Source organism: Haliotis asinina, chromosome 2, assembly GCF_037392515.1.
Source record: "Haliotis asinina isolate JCU_RB_2024 chromosome 2, JCU_Hal_asi_v2, whole genome shotgun sequence".
NCBI lineage: Eukaryota > Metazoa > Mollusca > Gastropoda > Lepetellida > Haliotidae > Haliotis > Haliotis asinina.
This window is the reverse complement of record NC_090281.1, coordinates 26,204,197-26,230,826: the sequence shown is the minus strand read 5'-3', so window position 1 is coordinate 26,230,826 and position 26,630 is coordinate 26,204,197. Positions and strand designations below refer to the sequence as shown.

Sequence of the window (26,630 nt, the reverse complement as noted above, 5' to 3'; positions counted from 1 at the left end):
ATTCGTAACAACTAGTTTACAATCGACGAATAATACTAGGCAATTTCCTGCTTTATGGAAATATATACATACTTTAAGAACATGATCACGGCCATGGTCGATTCATCCAGAATGTGAAGAGTTTGGATTGTGTAAAAACATGATAATGAATGGCGTATAGCTTTACATGCTATAAAACTGCCTCATTAAACGTAGATTAAGTGCATTAATGCCAAATTTAGTCACGAGGCAATTAAGTTATATTTTGAAAATACACATAACACTGGTTTAAACAGTTTACAAGCTTATCGGTTTTTCAACTTATCAGTAAACTTATTCGTGGGTTGATTGTCATCCATTTAAAAAATGTTATGATAATACTCCGTTAGGAAAATGTTATCTCAGTTTCTCGTAGTCAGTGCGCGCGTAGGAACCCAAAATGAATATCTCCTCAGGTATTTTGTCACTGTAGGACTCTTTGTTGTTCCCATTTTTCGTCAATATCATGTATCCTTAGATCATGAAAGAAATGGAATGGTTTAACATAAAAAGTACGGTGTAACTTTGTTTCGTGTAAGAACTCGATGGGTGCAATTTGGCTCTCTCGGATGAACCGCGCTGGGTTGTTACCAAATTGAATTTTATCACAGGAAACGGAACGAATATTTTCTGAGAACGTCTCATCGTGATTTTTGTCTTTGTCTCCCACTTTGTGAAATAATGTATTTTTTCTGTACTCGATATCCAATTTTTACCATTTGTTTCAACGGACACTTGTAAACATTTTGGCGAAACCGAAAAATACCTCTAGAATTATGAATATTTGTACATAAGTGCCTATGTATGCACTCCTACTTATGCACTCCACACTGTAGGGTGTGCATAAAGAAACCGATTGCTTCATTCACAAAGGCGTTCGCAAAATATGTAACAAGAACATGTCATGGGTGTGGGTGGGGTTGAAGTACCGTAAAATTATTGTCCTCCTGAGAGGGTACGTAAGTCCCAAAACATTTCAAGTCAAATTTAATCCTCCATTTTTTAGCCGTGGTACTTCTGTCATTTTAATTTGTGGCTAATCTTGCATACAATCGCCAACAGCTGAGGGGATAGTGTAAATCCAGCTAGGGACCATGCAGGTAGCAGAAGTACTGTAAGTCCCCATGGTGATCTACCTTCAGTTGTTGGTGATCTATAGCTATATTGTATTGTCTGAATAGTGACATTTGTTTTAACGTTTCAGGCTAGTTTTAATTCTTATTGTGATACTCTAGTTGTTTCACTGTCCTTCATCGACAGTTTTTTTTACCATATACATAAATTCCTTTTTTCAAGAATGATCTCGTCACGATATGGCTGCAATACTGCCGATGTGACGTTAAATATTAACTCACTCACGGAGAAACCCGTGTCTACATTCAAAATTCGGACTTGGGAATTATTTTGTGGGCTAATAACTTTCAGGAATACTTAGCTTAATTGGCGAGCATAATTTGGAAACTAACTATTCCTTGTGTGTCATCGAATTGGGCGTTCTCCCGTTATTTCGTCCTCGTACGATGGTTTGTAGTCTGTCTCACCGTCCCTGAACCACATTGTTTTGCCTACTGACAAGCCTTCACTGCAATGCTATGGCCTTACTGGGGTTGCTTTTCATTTAAAATGAGTGCATCTATCACTAAACAAACATATATGTATTGAGAGACTAAGCATTAATTTAGACGGGTTGTAGTTGAAAGTTTTCGTCAGTGTCAAATGGAATGGTTAACATAAAAAATACCGTATAACTTTGTCCCATGGAAGAAGTCGAAGGGTGCAATGTGGCTGATACCAAATTGTTGGGGTTTTTTGGTCTCTCCTATGACAAAATCTGCATTTTTTTTCTAAACACAGATCACATTTTAACCATTTATTTCAAAAGACAAATGTTAACACTTGAAGCAACAACAGACGCCATGAAATTTTTGTTATTTATAATTTGAGGCATTTCAAAAAGTATTTGCACACTTGTCGGTTACACGTTTTGTGGTTTTGAATGTAGTTTTCTTCGGGGTGGACAAATACTCTAAAATTATACTGTGTCATCGTATGGTTACTACAATTCCTCCAGTGACAGACTAAGGATTCCCTATATGGGTAAAACGTGCGACGCCCATCTCTGGTGTTCCCCGCCGTGATATTGCTTGTATATTGCTAAAAGCGAGTATACTCACTCACTACGTACTGTGTCGGAAAACAGCAATCAGGTTTTGTGTATGGCTGATAATGTTCGTTAATGTAACTTTACAAGGAACGTACTCTTATAAGCTTTTGTGTTTGGCGTTTGAGAGAGTGAGTGAGTTTAGTTTTACGCCGATTGTAGAATATTCCAGCAATATCACATCAGGGAACACCCGAAATAGGCATAAGATGTACCCGTGTGGGGCTCAAAGTTGGGACGTGCTACCCAGTGCCCCGCAAGTTTATTGGAACCAGGTTTACTTTACCCAGATTCCCAGTTGTGTTGTGTGTTGGCCAAACAAGTCTTCATATTTGAGTTCACTTTTTGATATTTGTGGTAAGGCATAAACTTTCCGTAGGTTATTACTTTACAGAGAATACCAGACCTTTGGTGGAATCCAAGGTCTGTACTGATGCGTAAGAATTATTTTGTTAAGGTTGACCATTTTTCAACATGCTGCCATCCTCGGTATCTATACGTTGCTATAAATCTCTCATTGGATTCAGCTATGGCTCGGTTCGAAGTTCATAGGCTACCTCCACTAGCTGACTTAGCATTCTCATAGTAGCCATTCATTTTGGCCACCGTTACAACCAGGGAGCCTATACAGAGATGCTGTAGATTATCCCTGTTACAACCGAGCTTTGCCGGAGTCAACAAAGATAGCGGACGCAGCGGCAGAGGTTTGTCCGCAGTGCGACTCAGATTTTGGGGGAAATCACTGAGACAAACTGACAGGTCTCGAACTTTAAAAAAAAAACATATATGGAAGATCTCCTGTTACCCCTTGCAGAGTACCTCTGTATCATTTGTCTTGCCAAGCACAATCCGTTAGATAATTTAAGCAAAAGTGACTTGTGATTGATACGCTCAACTTCTCAGTATAGACATCCCATTCGATAAAAAGCCAGCCAAGGCAGGTATTAATACTATTATCATCGACTGTAGACGTCATCAAGGGTATAGTGGAGATTTAACGGAACCCTGGACATATCGAGAATGACATGCTGGCTGATTCAACAGTTCAGTGACATGCCTTTTATTCATGTTTGTGTCCAAACGGGGCAGGATACTCTTTCGCGAACACCCCCATCGGCGACACAGGCCAAGGGAGATCACTCTACAGACATGTTTTTATAAGAGTGGTTTGCTTGCCCCAGACAACATCCCAAGGGGCACACGAGTGTGAGTTGAATGATCAAGGCCAGGTTCAAAATCCAACTAGGAAAAAGGTATAACGCTGTTTATGGTTCTGTGACCACATACCGATGGAATACTGCTCAAACCAACCAGAGACCATATAATAATATATTACATTGTCTCTGAACCCACAAAATATATTCTCACACAACCAGATTAAAATAAAACAACACTTATGGATGTTGCTAATATTTATTTGCATTTGCATCAAATAAGAATACATACAAGGAAGGAATGCATGAATGTTATGACCGCCAGGTATGCTGTCAAGCCTTTATATACAGGGGATACCAGCACTACATCAGTATCTGGGAACATCAAGTCATATCTCCCTGGCAGACATGTTTCTGGTACAGGTTAGACAAGGTTTGGGAAAAAGGAGAAGTTTTTGCCAAATACCTTTATCAACAAGAAATCTGGATAGGAATACCTGTTGCATGTTTTGACATAATAATTTAAAAAACATTTTCCTGAAATCAGTAACTGATTAAAGCTTTCAAACAACTGAATAAGATAGTTGTCAGGTTTTGAGGGGAAAAGTTCCAGCTATACAAGTTCTAAAGTCCTCTCAAAGAAGCATCACATGTATGTGAATTACTTCCAAATCATAACAGTTTTCACGATTCTGAAATGTTGAGTGGTATGTCATGTTTATGTACCTTTCTCCATTTTCCCAAATTTCGATTTATTTAAAAATATACTTGACATTTCACAATACAATGCATTACTTATCATAGGGTAAATCATAAATTTCTAGTAATATGCTTTCAATCTACATTCAGTTATCATGGTTACACTGATACTACTTGTGAGTATAGACACTGGTGATATGGGAACAAATCTCATGTGAAGATTATGCTGAAAGGTGAAGTGTTTGTATGGTTTGGTCAATGAAAAATATATTCATGATGAGCTAAGTGAGTACAATTCTGCAGACAAAGGGCCAGACATTCAATCAGTCAACGGGCTACTCACCACTAATGTATAAACAAGCCCATATCTAATTCAAGGCAACCCAATGACATTTAATAGATAAATAGATACTGAAAAAAACATTACACTCCTGAAGTACATCACTCTCTCAAATAGGGGAGAGGAACCTCTCATGAGAACAGCCAAATGCAGCACAGGACATTTCTTTCACATATCCTCATATGGGTGGTCAGCAAATATTCCCGCTCCATGATGACACCGTGTAGATCACTGACAATTCAGTGGCTGATATCATGAGCCTTTATCTACACAAGTGGGATATGATGACAGGCATCCCATCTTTAACAATATCTTCAAAAGATTAAGGTATAACCAATTACATGTCTAATGCAAATTCATGTTATAAGATTCTACTCATGAAATAATAACTTTAACAAATGGACACAACCCATCCCATTCAACCAATTAAATGTTTTCTACAGCCACTATTGAATTACCTTCTAAATATTTATATTGGTCATATGAGCAGTTTAAGATGATATAACCATAACTAGATATGAAGAGGCATTTTGAAAAGACATTTTCATAACTTAAGTTTAATATTCCCGGCTATCATTGTACAAAGCAATCATAATCTCTAAAGTTAACAGCGATGTAATATCACCAACCAGACAGAGACGTGCGTTTGGCTGAAGGAAACAACCCAAAGAACTGTCTGAACCCTCAAAATTAAAAGCATATGTTTAATAATGAGCCCAGTATTTGGAGCACAAATCATATGGCATTCAAATCAAAATCCTGAGTTTAGAAGATCCTTTTGATGGGTATTGTTAGGATTATCTCCCCCTGTTTCAGAGATTATCTGTGTTCTGAACAGAAGTTGCTGTCAATGCTAGACTACATTCTCTTCCCACAGAGGTTACTTGTCGTATCTTTCTACGAACCTCTGTTCTAATACGGCTCTTGCATGGTGCAAGAGTTCAAGATTTGTGATTGGTTGCCATCTGATTTAGTCGTGCAATCAGCAATGTTCTTTCAAAAGTAATCATTCGTAAGGCCTCGGTAATTTCCTTATGCATCAGGAAAACTAGAACCTCTTCACCAACACGAGGATTAAATATTTCTTCCAGGCAGAGAACATCCATGAAATGGCGTCTCCATCACCCTCGTTGACAACAGAGATGCTAGCTATTAAACTTGTGTGTCACATCAACACAAGTCGCCAACTTGCTCAGGCTAGTCAAGCTGGATGTAAGTCGATGTTTCACTGGATAGAAAGAAGGGAGATACTTCGTGTTGCGATTATTTGCCGCTAGGGGATTTTATGAGAACCAGCAAATATTGCCGTATTAGAACAGAGGTTCGTAGGAAGATATGACAAGTAATCTCTGTGGGAAGAGAATGGCTAGACTAGAATGAGCTGATTTTTTTTTCAACAAACAGCTAGACTAGAATGAGCTGATTTTTTTTTTCAACAAACACAAAAAGCACCAAAACATGCCACATTCAGTAAGGTTTTGATATCCCCATATTCTGGTAAAGGTTCACCACTTATTATAAATATTTCATGATGTGTTGTTCCTGAATGTTGATGAGTCACTATACATGAAGCTGGCTATGCACCACAGACCAACAGCAGCAGTGATGGCAGACAAACACAACATATGCTACAGTCTGATTGGCAGCTATTTCACCTGAAGTCTCTACAGAAACTGCATAACAAATATACATCCAATACAGCAGTAGTTCTTTGGTTGATGTACTTCTTTTGCTTGTCTTTTCAGTCATTATATTCTACAAGATATTTTCTTATACTTTCCTATCTTCATGTTGCTCTTGAAATGAAAATACTGAACCAAACCTTTTTCCATCTACAGTAAAAGGATGTCTAATCAAATGTATTTGAAATAAATCACATAGTATAGGTATTCATTTCATCCTAGTAAGGCCAGACCAATTATATTTCTTGTTTTATGGATCTGCCGATCATATTTTCCAAGAATAAGACAAAAGATGAAAAACAAGAAATAAAATTGGTGTGGCCTATTTGTGAAAAGAAGGCATCCCTGGACCAATATAAGATCAGAGATTAGGAAAGGCAGGGGCCATCGGCCATTTTGCACATTAGAATGAAAAATGGCCCATTAAATTTTGAAGTTTACTATTGATACAAGGGCAATGGTGCATTCTAAATTCAGAAAATGGCTAATAATCCTGAAAATGGCCCATTGTCAAAGTTCTCCTTCCCAATCCCTGGAAAACAGAATCCCTGGGATATTTTAACAGTGACTCACTAGGTATCATAATTTCAAATGAGTTCATGTGTATACATAAAATCAGGTTTTAGCATTCTCAGACTAAAACACATGGACCCAGATTTTCAAAACGTTCATAGCCAATGTGTGAAGAATGGTCTTAAGAAGTACATAGAGCTACGAATGTTTCGAAAATCTAGGCCATGCTTTGGTTGTAAGCATGGATTGTGACACAGTTGTAGGTCACTATGGTAACAATCTAGATAAGCACAGAATTATGTGGTTTCCCCCTTTATTACAGCATTATGTCTGTGTTACAGAGGTACATAACATTCCAGTCACCAAACTACTTGTAATTGAAAAAAACAAACAAAAACATCCTTGTAAGTATTTCTAAGGGTTTGAAACTCATCTCTAAAAAGGCAACAGGCTGATCAACATCCCAGCTAACATTTGTTTCCCAAAAGAAGGGCAACAATGCTGGTTTATAAGAATGAAGATTTTTATGGATATCAACTTCTTTATGATTCTTATGTATTTTCACTTCTAAATGACATTCAAAGACTTAATGCTGGTTTAATGATACAGGCTTGTCAGATACATCTCTAAATCTGTAACACCTATAGAAAACAAAACGGACACACAGTCCTGACCATTATTTCTCAAGTGATCTTATTTCTCATAGTTGCATGGTTAAATTATCCCCAAAGATTTTTTTTTTTTCAGATCACTTTCTGCATAATATTTTATGAATTTTGAGTCTGAATTCATAAACCTTGACCTGTGTAGACACTGACCACACCATTTCAAGTTGCTCCCTCCCAAAACAAGACATCTTCATCTTGGCCACAAGATCGGATGCTGCTATTACAAGAATCTTGATTTTTACCTCCAACCACAAATGTAATCACAGTCACAAACTTGTCTTTAGGAATTTCATAATTGTGAATTTTAAAAGGATTTCAGTTTGACTTACTAATTTCTGTGATGAATTTACGTTTTTCTTTACAAACAAGATTGTAGATTAACAGAAAAATACCAAACTTTATCATAAATAGTTTATATGAGGGAAGAGATAGCTATCACATTATAACAGTCAGTTTCAGGAATGATTGGGGAATATGTTACAGAGAGCTCTGCAAATGGGATAGTGCTGTGTGGAGTTTGCTATGTAGAAATGAGACTATAAGTATTTATAAAGGGAGATAATCAATGCTGCACTATTGTGCAGATCACTCAAATCAGGACAAATCAATCATTACATATGTGGACAGTAGGCCAGCTACTCTCACAAGTAAAATAGTCATACATTCATGGTTTAGTGATGCCTACATATTTTTCTGGAATTCTTCAAATCTCTACAATGCAAAATAAAACACCAGTGTCACTGAATACTAGTACATCAAATCAATGTAAAATATGTCTCTTTTGTACACAACAATAAAAACAAAGGCTTTGCACTTTCAGCAGATGCAGTGTTACTTATTTACAGTGTTTACATAGTTATGGTACAAACATGCATAGATGTACATATATACAAGACAGCGGAAGGACATTTTGTTGTGGTACCCTAAGATGCATTTTACAGAGTAGCCTCCCTTGAATAATAATAGACCACATTAAAGATGTTCCCCATCACATTTATGTTTCTACTAATGGATGCATCATAAAAAGTGCAATTGTTTTACAGAAATCTTACTGGAACAAACTAAAACATTTCGTGAATATGAAACAGTGTGAGCTTATTCAGAAAAGTAGTAAAAGTGATGGAAACAGATGGAATGTTCATTGATTCAGAAACATTGGTTAAAATGCTATTAAGCAAAAACTGCCACTTGCTGAAATAATGCAATTTGTTTACCTTCAGAAACATGGCATAAATAATTGTGTAATTGGTTACATAATAGAGTAGTTTAAGGTATATTTTTAAGCATTTCTCATATCATTTCTGTATTGTTTTTCATCAGTTTTTGTCTTAACTGTATTGATGCTTAAATAATGACCCACAAATGATTGAGATAGTTGATGGGTAAACATCCTGAAATGATACATAGTTTCAGGAAAAGAGTACACTATCTCAAAAGCATGAAATCAGAGGTGAAAAGAAATCTACATCTGTAGATGGATAAACATATTTAAAATATACTAATTAACTACAAAAATAGGTTTATGTTTTATGGTATATATGTAGAAATCATGTCACAAAACAATTTTACTACTGACATTAAGGTGTATAATTATCCAGTCTCCATATATATCTCACATTTTATACTATTTTTGTATCTGAAAAATTGTCAACAATTTAAGTTATGTACGAAATATTAAGATGATTAATCAGTTCATCAAGTTTGAAAATGAAACAATTTTTTTTAAAAAGGCTAAAATTTATGAAAAAAAAAATGCAAAATAACATATCTGAAAAATCACTTTTCAGTAAGAAAGCTCCTTCAGCCATCTATAAATACAGACAGATCATATGCAGAATTATAAAAATAAGAAATGTATGAAGTAAAACAACTCATCAATCATGGCAATGTGCAGTTGAAAGAACATTTTAGCACAACAGGAATGCAGAGGTGCAAAGCTGTAAGAGGAATGAATGTGATCAAGCTGAGGGAAATTGTAAATAAGGGAACAAGTTGTATAAAAAGAATTCTTCATGGTCTTTGAACGCTTTTCAACTGACACAAATTTTACAAATAAATGACGGTCAGTTTTAATATTGTTCCAGCATATGGGAAATATAGTCTTACAGAAACAGACTTACCTCCCTTGGGCCAACTGGTTGATGATTGTGATGACGATACACAAACTTGTTCAAATGATGAATTGGTCTTCATTATTTTGCTGAGTACAGATTTGGTCCAGATATATTAAAATACTATTTTCCAAAAAATACTATATGCAAATATGGGGATTTCTTTAACAGTTATGTATCCTCCCAAACCCTAAGGGCTTCAAATCGGCTTCGTAAGATTATCTCTACAAAAGTTAAAAATGCGCAGAAGGTTATTATATTTCTGAGCAGAAACTTGTATCAGACAAGAACATATTTCCTGAGAACTATCTCTGACCTTCAAGAACATTCCTGAATTACTGATGATGCTTGACCCCTATATACAACTCATCATCAAAAATCAAAGGGTTATCTGCTCCTGGTGAAAGTGTTAAACGATTGTAAGCATTGAATCTTCAAATATACTACTCCAAAGAAATGAAAAAGCACCAGACAAATTAACTCTAGTCATATGAGTGAGTGAATGACTTAAGTTCAACACTGCTTTTAGTGGCATTCTGCAATATCACAGAAGGTTGGGGCTTCACACATTGTACCTGTGTGGGGAATCAAACGCAGGTTGTAGTCATATGAAACAAAAAAATCAGGTGTTCTTTCACTTCTTTTGAGTAGTGAGTATGCTCCATGTGGTCACTGAGATTGTGGCCATCTTTCCTTGAATCGGGATACATACAAAACGAAATGATAAAAGGGACAAACAGCAACACAAAGACAACTTCCACCAAACTGTCCAGGCTAGGAGATTCAACTTCACATAGAGAACACCATCAGGGCCAGGAGTTATCTTCCTTCAACACAGAAGGAACCTGTTCTTGGACGTATTTGACCTTATGAGTATTTTCCTGTTTCCAGAGTTCATCTCACATCATACTCAAATCCATCACTTCCTGTAGAAGTATGTGCACTCACACAGTATGAGACAGAGACAAAGCTTCAGGTGCTTGTAAATTATGGAATGAGGTGGTGCAAGCTGGATGAAAACTTATTTTGTGAAACCACTTCATAAAAAGAAACACTTCAGTCAGGATGTATGTAAGTATATCACATTAGACACGGCATTTGGTCGACTAATTGGCACAGTGCCATATTTGACATTGGATGACCCAAAGAGTAAAACATTGATCTCTTATACTTTGTCACTACAAATCATGTTTCTGAATATTTTATTATGATGTAAACATGATATAAAATTCAACAAGAGAAGGAAATTGTCAGAGGAACTCTGATTGAGTGAGTATGGTTTTACGCCACTTTAGCAATGTACCAGCAATATCATGGCACGGGACACCAGGGCTTCACACATTGTACCCATGTGGGGATTCGAAACCCAGTGTTCGACATGATGAGTGAATGCTTTAACCACTGGGCTACCCCACTGCCCCCAGAGGACATCTGAAGTATTAAACTACAGAATGTTTGATTGGCCTAGGTTACGTAAAAGACCAGAGTACGATATTAGGATTTTAGATACCCTATTCTCATCACACATGCCTATATACCTTATTCATAACATATCCCATCACAGATTCTAGTTATCTAGCAAGTTGCTACGGCTACTAGTGTAATAGGGTAAACTCTCTATTTTTCGCTTCCACTAGCTCTCAAAATATTTTAAGAGAACTTGTCTGAGAAGCAAATGTATGTATTTTTTTAGATTCAGGAAGTGTAAAAGTATACTCCCCACATATCAGACAAGACTCAGTTATAAAACTGAATAATAAAAACATTGCAACGATGATTGGTTCAACAATATTTTGTAAAATAATCTTTTTTCTTGAACCACTCCTGCTGCAAGGCAGTTCTACAAATACCCCTGTAAGTTCCTCATTTGACACACAAACTATCCTATCAAACGTTTCCATTGATCAAGCTTGTAACTAACTGGGTATGTTCAAAGATAAAAATCCACTGTGTATGAATACATAACTATGGCGTTCTTGGCACACAAGTAGTTCAATCCAATATACATACACAGACGATGTCCGAGTCGATGAAGATCCTGGGCAAGTCCAGAACAATTGCCTTGTCTGGACGAGAACCACAAGATGGATCTAGTACACTATAACTGTGTAAACAATGCAAACACATATAAATGAATATTACAATATGTCCCTACCCACTATCTAAGGGATACCCAACACACAAGAACAGAGTTTTCTCCCTTTAGTCAATAACCACTGCACCTTTGGCCACCAAGGAGATCTTCCAAGTAAACTTGTACATACATGTTTGTACAAAATGTTCTCTTGTTGCGTATTTCCGTGCACTGATAAAGTTTCTAGAACAAGAGGTCAGAGGTGGTTTCCGTGGACCACGTTGTCTCCTCATCTGCAGGAATAGCCTGGCCGTGCAAGTCTTCCTCGATCATACGTTCCATGACTGGTTCAGGTTCTGGTTCTTCCATTGGCACGCCAAATTCAAAATCCATACTGTACTTGGTTTTGTAACTGGACAAGCCACCTGAAAAAATGACAAAGTCATTAAGTCAGACTATTGTCTAGCATGATTTCTATTTTCAAAATCGCTAACAAATTGTGGTACTTCTGTTCATTAACATTTCAATGGGCATTTCTGTTTCAAAGTTAATAGGAAAGCTACACGCTATGGATTACTACCTAGTGCTAGTACAGCTTCTACAGGACGGCAGTAACACATTCACTGAGAATCATGTGAAGTAAAATGGGAATAGAACACCACATTACAGGAGTGACATGGAGGAGTGCATGTACATGTCAACATACGTACATATGCATGTTTCATGCTTGTTCTAGACCCAACTGCTTCTACAGTTCCAGCCCTGTGAGGTAGTTTGCACTTTAACATGGACCGAGCATGAGTGAGTGAGTGAGTGAGTGAGTGAGTGAGTGAGTGAGTGAGTGAGTTGGGTTTTACATAACTTTAAGCAATGTTCCTGCAATATCATGGCAGGAGACTCCAGAGCCATGTTGTGTGGTCAGGGATGACATAACTGACCTTCCTCTCACTGGGCAAATCATCTATCCTCTAAGCAGCACAGATGATCTTCACAAGTAGCAAATTTGTATATAAATTCTAATGAGTGAGTTTAATCTTAAGCTTCTTTTAGCAATATTCCAGCAATATTGGGGCGGGGACACCAGAAATGGGCTTGACACACTGTGCTGAAGTGGAGAATCGTACCCATGCCTTCAGCATGACAAATGATTGCTTTAACCACTAGGCTACCCGTACATACACTAAATGATAGTACGCTTTCATACATGTCCCAGACCCGTGAAGGTCCGAAGCAGAATAGGCCTTCAGCAACCCATGCTTGCCATAAAAGGCAACCATGCTTGCCGTGAGAGGTGAATAACGGGATCAGGGGTCATACTCGTTGACTTGGTTCCCAATTGCGCAGATCGATGCTCATACTGTTGATCACTGGATTGTCTGGTAACTATTATTTACAGATTGCCATCATATAGCTGGAATATTGCTGAATATTACTAAACTCACTCACTCATACATGTCACAAGGAAAAGACAGATGTAAATATCCTAAAGGATAAGAATTTTCATATGTACCTTATAGGAACATAAGCTGTCATATATGTCATAAGGATATTGTGCTTTCATGTATGCATTAAGGGAAAGGACAGTTCACTTTCAAATACATCTAAAAGGATAGTGAGGTTTTTACACATACAGAATTATAGCACTTTCAAACACATGCTGAAGGACAACGAGTCAGTGATTTCATACACAGCTTTTAGCAATCTTCCAGTAATATCATGTTAAGGAACACTAGAAATGGGCTTAACATATTGTACACATGCGGGGAACTGAACCCAGGTCTTCCGCATGATGAGCAATTGCTTTAACTACCATCGTTCCTAAGGATAGTGACCTGGTTCTTGATGTAATAGTACAACAATACTGCCAGTGCCACAGCCTCATCTCTGACCTGAGTGTGTAATAGATGTGTTGGACTTAAGTTTATCATCTCCTCCTGGCCCTACTTCTCCTCTGGGGGTCTGAGGTTGGGCGTCATCATCAGAGGACTCGGTCATGGTAGACCCCACATCTTCCAGGATGAGTATTTCTGATGGCTCATCAGGATGCAGTACCAGGTAGTCGGACAGCAATGCCTCCTCAGACGGGTATTCAAACATTTGGTTGTGGTCGTCATTGAAGGTGATCTTACCCTACAAAGAATAGAAAAAATGTATTCTAAAAGTAATCATACTTCTGTTTTTTGTCAAGGATGTTATCATGAAGAAAGAACTGCAGTTGCAATCTTCATCTTCCAACACTGCATCTTTATCTTCCAACACTGCATCATAGAACAAGACTATCGATTCACTTTGAAAACTTTCATTTTTCATATTTCATCAAGATCACTACTTATTCTGGCTTCTATTTTCAGTGACATGCAACAAGCTCATCTAAAGTGTCATTTTAACCAAAGCCATGTTCTGTGCAGCTATCACTGGAATGGAAATCAGCTTTGAGAACTATCAAACATATTTCTGTGTACCCATGTCTGTGGAATCAACACTTATGAACACACACTTGCATGGCATCAGAGATAAGCACCTGCTATGGTCTTTTATTTATCTATCAGAAACACACACAATAATACGCTCATTGGTGAGGACAAGACCTGCCTGATTTATTCATGAGCAGATCTGGGTTCAGTTTAAGGAAAGAAAACCTTCTTGCACCTAGTGCAAGAGGCTGCACCTACAGTTCAGTGTTACATGGTATCCCATTGGCTGATTGTGTGTCTGTCATTATAGAGAATGAGTTTAGTTTTACGTCCCCTTTAGCAATATTCCAACAATATTCCAGAGGACACCAGAAATAAGCTTCACACACTGTACCTATGTGGAAAAATTGAATCTGGGTGTTCGGTGTAATGAGCCAGGGGGCCACCCTACCACCCCTGTTGTTCAAGTTATCAACCACTAGCTTTTCCATTCTATACGGGAGTGTGTACGTGATTAGGATGAGTGGTAACAATGTTTGAGCTGGATGGCTGTGTGGTTCTCCCTGTTATTAACCACTATTTTATCTACTCAATACTCAAGTGAACATATTACAAGTAAGGGAAGTCAGTGAGGGTTTCACATGCAGCACTTCAAGAACAAACACTTAAACCACAAGCTCAGTGCACTGCTCTAATAAAACTAGTTACCAAGGGTTGAATAATGAAAATGACTCATGCAAAATCCAAGTACAGATTTTGGCTGACAGGATCAAGCTTGGTCTGCTTACCATGGAAACATGGGAACAAAACGATATATTGATGATGAGCCGTGGTCATTATTTCATCAGCTTATAGAATAGCAATAGTTCTGTATCCATAATGGGGTGGCTGTGAAACACTGCAAGGTACTGCTGTGTAATATTGTTACAGCAATATTACACTAGTGTAATAACGCTAGATGTATGATGCCTTGATGGTTTATAGTTATGAAGTCACAATGCTTGACATGCAGAGGGCGAGTGAGTGACTTCAGCTGCCTTTAGCAGTATTCTAGCAATATCACGGTGGAGACACCAGAAATGGGCTTCCCATATCGTACCCATGTTTGGAACCAACTTGCGGAAAGCTGAGTGTCATCACTCAGTAGGCAGTTTCTATCAATTTATGTTGGACAAGTAATAGACAAAGTAGAAAACTCACTTCCGTGAAATACCACTTCTATTAATTATGTTTAATAAAAATGCTATTACACAGAAGGTTGTATGTATGTCATAAACCTATGAAAATGTAGACATAATTCAATATATCAGCAGTGATTCTGAAACCCACTTTGTGCCAGTTTTAAGTCTATGAAATACATAGCCATCAAAGATGAAAGAGGCCATTGTTTAAATCAGAGAGTATCCCATGCATATACAACATTCCTGTTTCAAACCCAGTCTCTGAACTTGACATAAAACTCCATGATTTTCACTAAATCTCACAAGTGCTCTCATCTCATGGGGCCCATGAATAAATGCCATTTGGCAACAGTGATAGTGCCAGTCAAAAAAAAGATGAATATTTAATCTGGCTATGAAGCTCAGAGCTCCAGATGGCCTCTGTGACGAAATAGGTTCTGTTTTATATCTCTGAGTCATTCATGTCTGTTGCTGCGAGGTAGAAACTTCAAAATGGGTCATACACATGAATACATATACACATTGTTCACGCAACTCAAATGTTCACAGTTATCTATACAATCTTGCAGAAGTTTTTCCTTCAAAACTTCTATAATTTGTTTTCAAGGAAGTACTCAGTTAACATTTTTCTATATACAGATGATATGAAATCATTTCAGATCAGCAAATGTCATGACATATTCTTCGTGCAAAATTGACTATGTGACTTTTGGAATACTCTCGGCCATGATCTATGAGGATGTAATAACACAGCACAAGTTCTATTTTTTAATATTTGTGAACTTAGTTAAATACTGACCCTGCGATGCAATGTGACATTAATTTGTCCATTGTAAATCTAAACTACATCATATGCTAAGTCATGATCGTCTAAAAAAAATTCAGCATCCTCCATCGAACACATTTCACAGAGAATGCTGTTTTAACATTCTGATTACAAAGAATCAACAGCAAGAATACACCTCTGCAGAATGTTACAAAAAAATATCTTATCATTTGTTTTAATTATTAACATTTTCTTACTCATATTTGATTAAAAAAAATATGTAAGATATTACTGCAAACCCACTAATCTATTCAAACATTTTTGGACCAAAGGAGATCTTTAAGATAACCAATTATTCAAAAAGCAGATATAAATATTTGCAATAGGCACAAAACTCAACTTAGTGTTAGTGTAGTAATTAAGACCATGAACAGATAATAAGTTAGACCATGCACATTCAATAATTTAGGCCATGCATATTTAATACAAAAACAACAGTCTCCCACTTCCTACTGTCTATGTCCAACTACAGTGCCTTTCAAACCCTATTTCAAAGACTGGACTATAAAGCATGCCGACAATCACTCCTGTGTTTATTGAAGATGAAAACAGATCAAAATTCTTCTGATCCTCCATTGATACTTTCTTTTTTTGTCTGTAGATTATTTCACTTCCATACAGTTGCAGCATACCATTGTAAGCCTGTGTTTGCCAGAAGGAGTCAGTTCCGTGCAGGGTCAGAAGGCATTTAAAGGTTTCTATGTTCAATGTGAATGAGTGGCATCTATCTCGGGAGGTAGCAAATTTGTGTCAGGTTTGAGCACAAAACATAGATGGTTCTGCTAAGCCTAACAAGACCACGTGGACTTTACAATGGCCAACAAGCTGGGAGCTTATGTATTCGTTAAGAAAACAAAAACATAGTTCAACATTAAGGAAGCCATCAGGGGTCACCTGACCTCTGTCCCACTGTCATGTGACCTGTGTTCCAAATCAATCCGAAGGATGATGGTTGGTTTGGTGAATATTTTACCTGAAATTGTTCAGATATCTGATGAACCTGCAGTATAATGGCAGGAGTACAGGAGCAAAATCTCAGCAGGACACTAGAAATGGTCTCACACATTGTATTCATGTGGGGAATCTAAACCACGTCCTTGGCATGATGAGCAAAAGTTTTAACCGCTTGGCTACCCAACAGTCCCCCAAAACACAATGGATTCAACAAGTAATTAATCAAGACATCTTAAGGTCTTTCCTAACAATCCTAAATCCTAAACCATCTCTGTCTTTTAACTGGACATTTTCACAATGACTGGACAAGTATTTGTTTAATCATTTCAACTCCACGGCAAACAAAGATTCACTGGTTAATAGACTAATCTTTATCAACTGACACGGACTTAGCCCCGGTAGCAACAATATTTACAAGGGGGAATTCCTGCCAAGTTCTTCCCAGACCTATACCTCCTTTCTGGCAGAACACCAGTGAACCTGTGAACATTCCTGTGTCACTGGGTAAGGAAGGGTTTATCTCAAACAAAATATCTGAAGTCAATGGCAGTTGAATTGAGAAATATTTAGCACTGCCTGATATCAGGGGACACGTTCAGCGGTTAGGTTCAACACCCCTGTATAATAGTTGTAACAATTCAAAGGCAGCCATTAGGCACCATGCTCAAAATCCCAAATTGTAATAAAGCAAAGATGTTAAAGAAAATATATAATGCATTATCAAATCTGTATACAAAGATGAGTCTGTTACCATGGTGATGTTCTTCATCGCTAATCATAAGTAACAACTTTATAGTAAAGAAAGAAATAAGGATCTCAAACTTGTAGTTAGCTGTATTCAACTATTCAACTAAAATACACATTAATTTACAAAAAAAAAACCCCAGAATATATCTGTTGTTTGTAAGGAGCACATTTGTTATAAATGTAGTTAGCTGTATGTAACCTCTCACAGTTTCCACAGAGTGCCATTTTGAGTGAGTGAGTGAGTGAGTTGGGTTTTATGCTGCTTTTAGCAATATTCCAGCAACATCACAGCAGGGGACATCAGAAATGAGCTTCTCACATTGCACCCATGGGGAATATAAAACGCGGGTCTTTGCTTTAACCACTAGGTTAACCCACCGTCCTGGTGCCATTTTGAAAGTTGTACATGATGCTAACTGATATGTAAGCCCTACCCCAACACTCCACCCCCTACCCCCCACACCTCACCCCAACAAGGAGTGTTGTTATATCTTGAAGCCTGATTCCTTTATTTACTTAACACCTCTCTTTCAGCAACATTTCGGCTACATTATTTCAATCTACAAAAAAAACAAAACAAGGACCTGACAATCCAGTGATTGATATCATGAGTATCACTATACACAGCTGAATAAAATGCAATCTTTATACCTTGTGGTTGAAGCATTCACTAATCCTACCAAAACCTGGGTTCAACTCCCCATCAAGATATTGCTGGAATATAGCTAAAATCTGAGTAAAACTAAACCCACTCACTCACTCTTTTCCAAGTTACAGAACCTGACACACAAATCCACAGATTAACTTTTGTCAAACACAGGTAACTTGGAACTATATTTCACCTGGACTCACCTGTAAGCCTAATTCATGTTCCTAACCTAACCTACTTTACTTGTTCTACAGAAATGTCCATGATTTGAGCTCACAAACAAATAGGTGTTGTTCGTACCTGCGGAGGATTACCTGAGCGTGTGAACACATTCAAACAGACAACAGACAAACCAAACAATTTGTCCTCCACAGCCAACAGGTAAACATGCTCCTAAGGTTCATCAGAGAGTTCTAATTAGACGGGATTGTCATCGTCGGAGATGCTGTGGCATGTGTAGTGCGAAGTGTTTGTGATGCAAACAATGCAGAACTTTTGTGTGTCATATTTCCATCTGCTGGGAGAATCCATCATTTCCACTGACTGGTCGCAAGTACTAGGTGTCCTACAGGGACACTAGTTTAGTTTCACAATGCACTCAGCAGTATTCCAGCTATATAGCGACAGTCTGCGAATAATCGAGTCTGGTCCAGATAATCCAGTGGTCAACATCATAAGCATTGATCAATGTAATTGAGATACAATGACATGTGTCAACCAAGTCAGCACGTCTGGTCATTCAATCCCGTTACCTGCCTTTTATGACGAGCATGGGTAACTGAAGATCAACTATAACCTCGATCTTCACAGGTCCAGTACATTTGTGAGGCAGAAAGGCACAAAGTGGTGTTTAGATGAAAACTTGCATGGTATGGCTTCGATTCAAACCCAGCAGCTTTCAGGCATGCCCAAGGGGCATAACTCTACACAGCTAATGGCAGTGCCTTGGAGTGAGTGAGTTTGGTTTAACACCACTTTTAGCAATATTCAAGCAATATCACGGCAAAGGACACTAAAAATGGGCTTTGCATGTTGTAGGCAAGTGGGGAATTGAACCCGGGTCTTCCTTGTAACAGCAGTGACTTGGATGACTTATAGGCATTAGTAACCATCCACTACAAAATCTGTAACATGAACAGCTTTAGAAAGTTTGGCACTGTTAGGGTGTCTAGTTTTATGACACAAAATATTCGAACAGCTACTGAAACCCAAATGACACATAGCACCATGCTTTCAGCTGTCTGGAGCAAGAGATTGGGAACACACAAGGAGTCTGGTACCTCTGTAAGAGTGTGCAGGTTGATTTCATGTCACTTTCCACCAATATCATGTGTTACCAGAAATGGGCTTCACACATAGGAACCAGGGGTGTAGCTATCATTAGGAAAAAAACAGGGCTTACACAAGATTGTTGCTATAAAGGTTGAGCAAGTCCTCAATGCTTTTTAAACATACAGCTTTACAACATATTGGGCATGAAATAAACTGGCTTGCTATGCACCTTGCTATGTGAGAAATCGAACACAAGCCTTTGGTGTCACAAAGCAAATGCTTTAACCGCAAGGCTGCCTTTTACAATCTCAAACCTTTCCTCTACGGAGTACCACTGAGGTTGTTCACAAGGAAATGCCAGCAATCTTTCATGAACTTTACACATACTTGACTATCGAACATTATGTTTGCTTCAGAATGTTAAAAATATGTGGGAGTTCCTTCTAATTCCCTCCATAAGGTTGTAAATTTTTGTTATATCATCAGTCTAAAGTTGAAGAAGCTGGAAAGCCGAGGACTAGTACTGTGGGTTTGAACAACCCACTCACATACCTCCACAGTGACGGTCTCCATGCACTGGGAGTGCATATTTTACTCAGTTGCAGCTATACAAATAAAATTTTTAAATAAATGTCTCTCATTTAACTTGTCTCCTCCTTCTGCAGAATACAGAATGAGCTCTAGGGTGTGATGTCAGTGTAGCGTCTTCTGGTACGATGTGGAAAGGGATTTTACCGACCTGTGTGCAAACACTCAATCCACTAGACAACAGAGGCAGACAGAAAATGTACTACCCATCAAAAAGACTCACTAGTGTAAATGTAGCTACTTGCTTAAGTCAACTGTTCAAAACTAGATTTTTCTGTATATTCCATAGTGTTTAAAGGTACTGTTTGCACATGAATAGATGCATTGTAAAACAAATTTGTAGCGTTGAAAAGATTTATGTCATGAGTTCAATCAATGGTGAAACTCAGTGAAAATTGGCAAATTCTTCAAAAAACTTTCCACCAAAACAAAGATGTTCCCATTCACAATATTTGCACATGCTTTTCAGTAATTTGAAGCATGATCCTCATGCAATTCATCGGCATAAGGTTTGCAGTTGGTTCCCTGAATTAGTTGAGAAATTCATATTCGATGTAGCTATGTATATGTACACAAGATATAGAGAGTGTTTTAAGTGTGTCTAAACTTTTGATGGGTAGTATATACTAATCAAAAGAAGCTAGGAACTACCGAATTCTTTAACAATTATCTAGCAGACCTGGCATTCCATATGAACTGGTTGAGGAACTCTTGGAACAACAATCTCAACAACAGTCATGTGAAAGAATTGGGCAAACTTCTCATATGTCTTAAGCATGGAAGAAACATATATGGAAGACAACTTTTGCAATTCTAGGGCATGACTTTTGAAAACATGTTCTGGCATTTTTTTCAACCTGTATTGAAATGCCACAATCTAGAATTAAAAAGTTGTCATCTATATATACTTGTTTTATCTACTTCCAACTTCTAAAATGCCACTCAAAGAAGTATATCGACTTATTTTCAGTAATATTTATGACTGAAATCAATCAAAAAGGTTTTTAATTTTTATGTAGGCTATACAGGGGTTAAAAAATCCCATCGTCCAACACCCGGGACATGTCAGTTTTCATTTCGGCCAATCAAGTAATGATATCTTACTTCTCTGTGGGCTACTAGATAGTTTCCACTAGTGGTTTCAAACTGCAAATAAACTTGGAATTCATTTCATATCTGCTCAAAATGTAGGTAATACATTTCTCAATAATGATAAAGTAGAGTTATCTCACTTTGCTATTTATCACTTTTAATTATGTAATGAAGTCAGGGCAAGTGGAAAATTAGTCAGGACAAGTTACTTTCTTCAAGTCACTTGCCCAGTGGCAAGAGGCTTTTTAAAAGAAATTTGAACCCCTGCTACATATGACTAGTCATCACAGAGTGATATAGAGCATATCATAGATGCAGAGTTGTTATCAGTTATCCTTATCATATCACATCGAAGTGACTTGATGTTTTACACTGTGCAAACACTGTTGTATGAATGTTGCTCTGAGACCCATTCTATATTATACTGATAATGACATGTTTCTGTTGGTGAGATTTAGTTCAGTCAGCATCTTAATGTCCAAATAACATCTCATAAACTTGACTTTTATAGCTACGTTAACCTGTATTGTAGTTAATATTGTGATAACTTGAGACTTATTGTGTCTCTTATCAGCTGATTAACCAACAATGTTATCAGTAAACGAGTGATTTTTTACTTTGAATTACAGAGGCAGAGTGCTTGTGTGTGGTTGCTTGGGCACTAACCACCCTCTTAAATGTGACCCAGTCATTGTGTTGTACACTTTTTTCAAGTGCCTAGGTAAATAACAATCTTGTAGTATGATGTGAGTGTGCCAGTGAGTGAGTGACTTAGTGAGTGACTGAGTTCACAAGTTTAGTGAAGAAGATTGATAACGTTTGAGCAGGCAGCTGAAAGTCAGTCATACATGTGAGAGTTATAAGCCATTTCTACCTAATTTAAATTGTAACCCAGGAAATTCAATTAGTTCTTGCTATGCCTTTTCCCAATAATTCATGTGAAGATTCAAAAGCAGGTTATCAATAAGTCCATGTTTTAACCTCTAGGCTACCCCAAAAACTAAAACCAAAGACAGTCCAATGTGATCACTTCTGGTACCTCTAAATGAATCAATCCTGCAACACATCATCACCAAGTTTCAAGGAAAGTTTTCAAGATATCATTATAATGAGGTAATAAACCGACTTAACAGCCATCCGTTTTAGATCTAGTCCACCAGAGCAATATCACCTATAAGATATGGGCTGATGATTTACGAACAACTGGAGTTCCTGAGGTCAGGGTGACCTTGCTGAGCAAACTATTTCTTCAAGTCAGTCTGTTTAACCTGGAGTATTTATTGTTTTTCTTATATCAACCTAACTTCAACGACATGTCAACACCATGAACATAAATTTTGTAATGGCAGAAGCGAAGAAGTTGATACGCTTTTTAATATTTCAGAGCATAGTCAGGTGAAAGCTGACAAGTATGAAATAACTTGAAAATGAAATTAACCCCAAAGGTAATGAATATTTTTAGAAGGAATGTTTTGGAGTGAAGATTGAGGACGCAATTTCATAAAAACAACCCAAAAATATTCTTGGTCTGAAATATTTGTCTTCAGCATGTAACTTAACAAATCAAATAGACAAAATGACACATTCAAGAATTAAAACTTTTCATGAAGTTGCGGGTAATAAATTCGGATTGGATATAAACAAAGTTTATAAAGATGTCAAGAATGTTTTTAGGTTATTTCTTTTTTGTTTACTGGCTGAGATTATTTGTGTTGGTCAAACAAAACATCAGCTGATGGATCCACGACTCACATCCCCTGAGGCTAACCTAGTGAATTGTGCCCCATCAGCAAATTTTGCATGTATTCAGAAGAATCCTCAGAGCAAGACTGTAAACTTCCCATACAATACTGTAACTAATCAGGCGTTTAGCCTACCTTGTCAATAAGTAGTTTTCCATAATAGTTCAAACACAATCAGACTGGGAAAAATATTTGATGAGATGGGATATGGAGTCTTGTGCAATATATCAAAATACTGCCACATATGTGCCAGATGTTTCGCATGATATTGCAGCCACTGCAAATTCTCTGTTTAATTACAGATAAGTTTCAATAAAATATGTAAAAGCAGTAGTCAGCAACAGATGTTTTATTGGTATTGTTTGCTTTAATGAGCAAGATTGTTAAACATATGAAAAACAATCAAAAGAAAGATTGCAGGTATTGTATATGACCAACTCAACATAAATAAACAACTTGGGAAGAACCAGGTTAGAGTTGGTCTGTAATAAACCTTGCTTGTTCACTGGATTGTTTGATCCAGACTCGATCAGTTACAATCGCAAACATGTAGCTGGAATATTGCTGAGTACGGGGTAAAACTCACTCACTCACATCAAACACAATTTCAGCTTTTGCAATCTTTACACTTCAGCTTATTTGTTGTTTAACTCTGCACTTAGGAACACTCCATTCGTAACCCAGTGTGAACAAGACAATCCAGTGATTGACATTAAGAGCATCAATCTACATACTTCGGATATGACGAAATGCATCAAAACTGTAAGTAAGTCTGCCCACCTGATCCTGTCAGCTGCTCTTACAACAGCTTGAATAAGCAAATACTTTTCTCAGCTGTCCCATACTCTGAGGGTGTACTAGAATTTGTACTTTACTAAGAAAGTGTAATCTCAAATACAACATATGTTACATCTGACCACTTTCTAAATGGCATTGTGCAAACATATCTTGAACAAGCATGTCCAATTCTAACCCAGGTCTTCATTGGTAGTAATCTTTAAATCAAAATTAGTTTAGTGATATCTTGTGTGGATCCAGGAAACTAAGAACGACTGAGTTTGCACCAAATATCAGCCAAAAAATTTAAGGTATCTTAGGGATTCTTACAGACGTATCAACAATCATAAGGAACTACAGAGACAAATATAAGTGGTTGAAGACACCCAACGTTGGTTTCAACCGCCACGACAGATAACAACTTTTGTGTTTTCTATGATAATGGTTTCTAGAACAACTTTTTTGGGTGGAGTCCGGAAAAGGTTCAAATTTAAGAAAGCTGTTGGGTATTATGTGTACTATTTATATTCATGTGGCAATTTTGTACAATAATAAAATCAGCAATTAATCAGACTGTTTCTGACTCAAACCTACTGTAATGTCTGACCGACCATCTGAAGGAAATAACTATCACCTTCACTGTTGCACTAGGAAAGTTTTGCTTCGCAACGAAGATTAATCAATACCTACTATAATTGCAAAGCTTCCACTATGTATTGGTTTCTATAAAAATCTTAACTTGACAAGCGTTGTTATATATGGGGCCTTTTTAAGGCAAATTACCCTCAGTAAGGCTTGCTCTTGGCATTAACAAATTTTGGACCTTTTGGGGGTAAAATATCCTAATTTCAAGATGTTTTCAGCATTGAGCAAGCCCTGCCACTAGACATCAGAGCCGAGTTTATATTCATCACTAAATAATATATCCTTGCCCTTAACACCAATATGTACCACAGAATCATTTGTTTGTGTTAGCTGATCTAACACACCAGGATGAATGCTGTACTCCTATTAGACAATGTTAACTGTTGATTGTCCAGGACATGTATGTTCAACATGCAAAGAAAAGAGCTTCTACTACCTTTGCTAAGTACACAACAATGAAGGTGGGCAAACTGGCTTTCACCAACAATACTGCAAACAGACCTTCTATCGGACCCTGATAAAGAAACAACAGTCTGTGCCAGAACCTCCTGAGTATACGACCCCGAAATTATTTCTTGGGTTTTTCGGTCATTTGTTTATTTACTGTATAATGTCATAATCAGTTTTCCAGTTATTTGTCAGTGGGCTGTGACAATCTAGTGATTGCTACTATGGGCAGCAATCCATGGTTTCTGGGTACGAGGCTACCTGCAATGTCACCGAGCCATTTGGTTGATGCTAAGGACCAGAATGGGTTACTGGGGACCAAATATAGTGACTGAGTTTGGTTTAACACCTCTTTTAGAAAAATTCCAGCAATATTACAGCGAAGAACACCAGGAATGGGCTTCATGCATAGCATATATGTGGGGAATCGAACCCAGATCTTCAGTGAAACAAGCGAACACTTTAACCACTAGGCTACCTCACTGTCCCAGTTACCAGTTTGGATAAGTAGCAGACATTGATGACAATACTGTGAGGATTGATTATAACCTCATGCAACATTAATTCTCAAACAAAAATTCAATAATAACAAAAGTATGGATATTGATGTCATTTGCAATATCAAATGCCTAGAAGTTAGAGCACTGAAAGCCTCAGTTTCATAATCCACTCTGTGCCCTTTGACTGGGCTACTTTCAGCTGACTGAGCTTATCATGGCAGCAACAACAGCTTTGTAATATAGTGCCTTGTTCTCTAGGAGTGAGTATATATCACAGCAGGGAACACCAGAAATATACTTCACACATTGTACTCATGTGGTGTAATCGAACCCGGATCTTCAGAATGACAAGCAGATGCTACAGCCATTAGGCTACCCTACGGCCCCTTGTCCTTTAACAGGTTGTACTTATGTATGAATGAAATTAAGTATCTCTTTCCAATAATAAGAAATAAAGTACAAACTCACAATAAAACACTACCCTGGTATAACACACTATAGATTTCAGACTACAAATTATGATGGGCAACATAACCTGCCAACAGGTAGCAGGAGATGACAGATGGGGCTTTTCCTGGATCTTGTCTCAGAGTACATAGAGTATTGACATACACATACCTTGTAACTTTCATCCTGAAACAAACTCATGAATTGTCATCTCATGTTCACCCAACCGCTGACATTTGCACAACAGTCATGAAATCTCAGCTCATTGTTACATATCCTGTAAGGATGTAACAGACTGCTCTGAACATTGTTCAAACCAGAAGGTCAAGGTGACATAATGTCCAACATGTCCACCTCGAACATTACGATAAAAATCAACAGCAGACTGAAGACAAGAAAACACACAGTTTGTTACAATTTAAAATTTACCTTACGCTGTTTTTTTCCTTTACTTTCACTCGTATTATCCACCTTATGTCTGACGTTCATCTTTCACAATGGCGACCACAGAGCTAAGATTGACAACACTTGGCGATCATAACTCCTCACACGTCAAACCTCTCCTCATTGAACTAAAAAGTGGTGTAACTGTGTCTGTTTAAGACAGCCCTGATAAAATCAGGCCATTCTACAACATAGATGCATCGAAATTCGCTGCTAAATGCCTACCACCTCTGGAATTGCGTGGGGAAAAAGACAGTGGTTTAGCAGTATTTATCTCCTGCCAATCAAGGTTATAAAACTTGAATCAAGTTGGGCATTGTTTCAGGTCGAACTGTAAATGATAATTTGAACAAACTGTTGTCATGTTTGATTTGTTAAAAAAAAAACCCCAGATCTTTGTTCTCTTGTGGTGGAGGTTTGTTTGTTTGAAAAGACGGATCTTGTTCCACTGAATTAATTTCAGGTCGAGTGGAGCTTTCCCTAAA

General features: G+C 37.5%; 1 protein-coding gene across 1 annotated transcript in view; it reads right to left on the bottom strand.

Moving 5' to 3' along the window:
- Positions 1–3,573: 3,573 nt before the first annotated feature.
- Positions 3,574–26,630, bottom strand: part of LOC137273481 (uncharacterized) — a 64,432-nt gene continuing 41,375 nt past the window's right edge. The window contains exons 2-3 of the mRNA XM_067806189.1: positions 13,310–13,550; positions 3,574–11,845 (exon numbers count right to left, since the gene is read on the bottom strand). Coding sequence (XP_067662290.1) covers positions 11,664–11,845; positions 13,310–13,550 — 423 coding nt within the window. The 3' untranslated portion in view covers positions 3,574–11,663. The remainder of the gene's footprint in view (positions 11,846–13,309; positions 13,551–26,630) is intronic.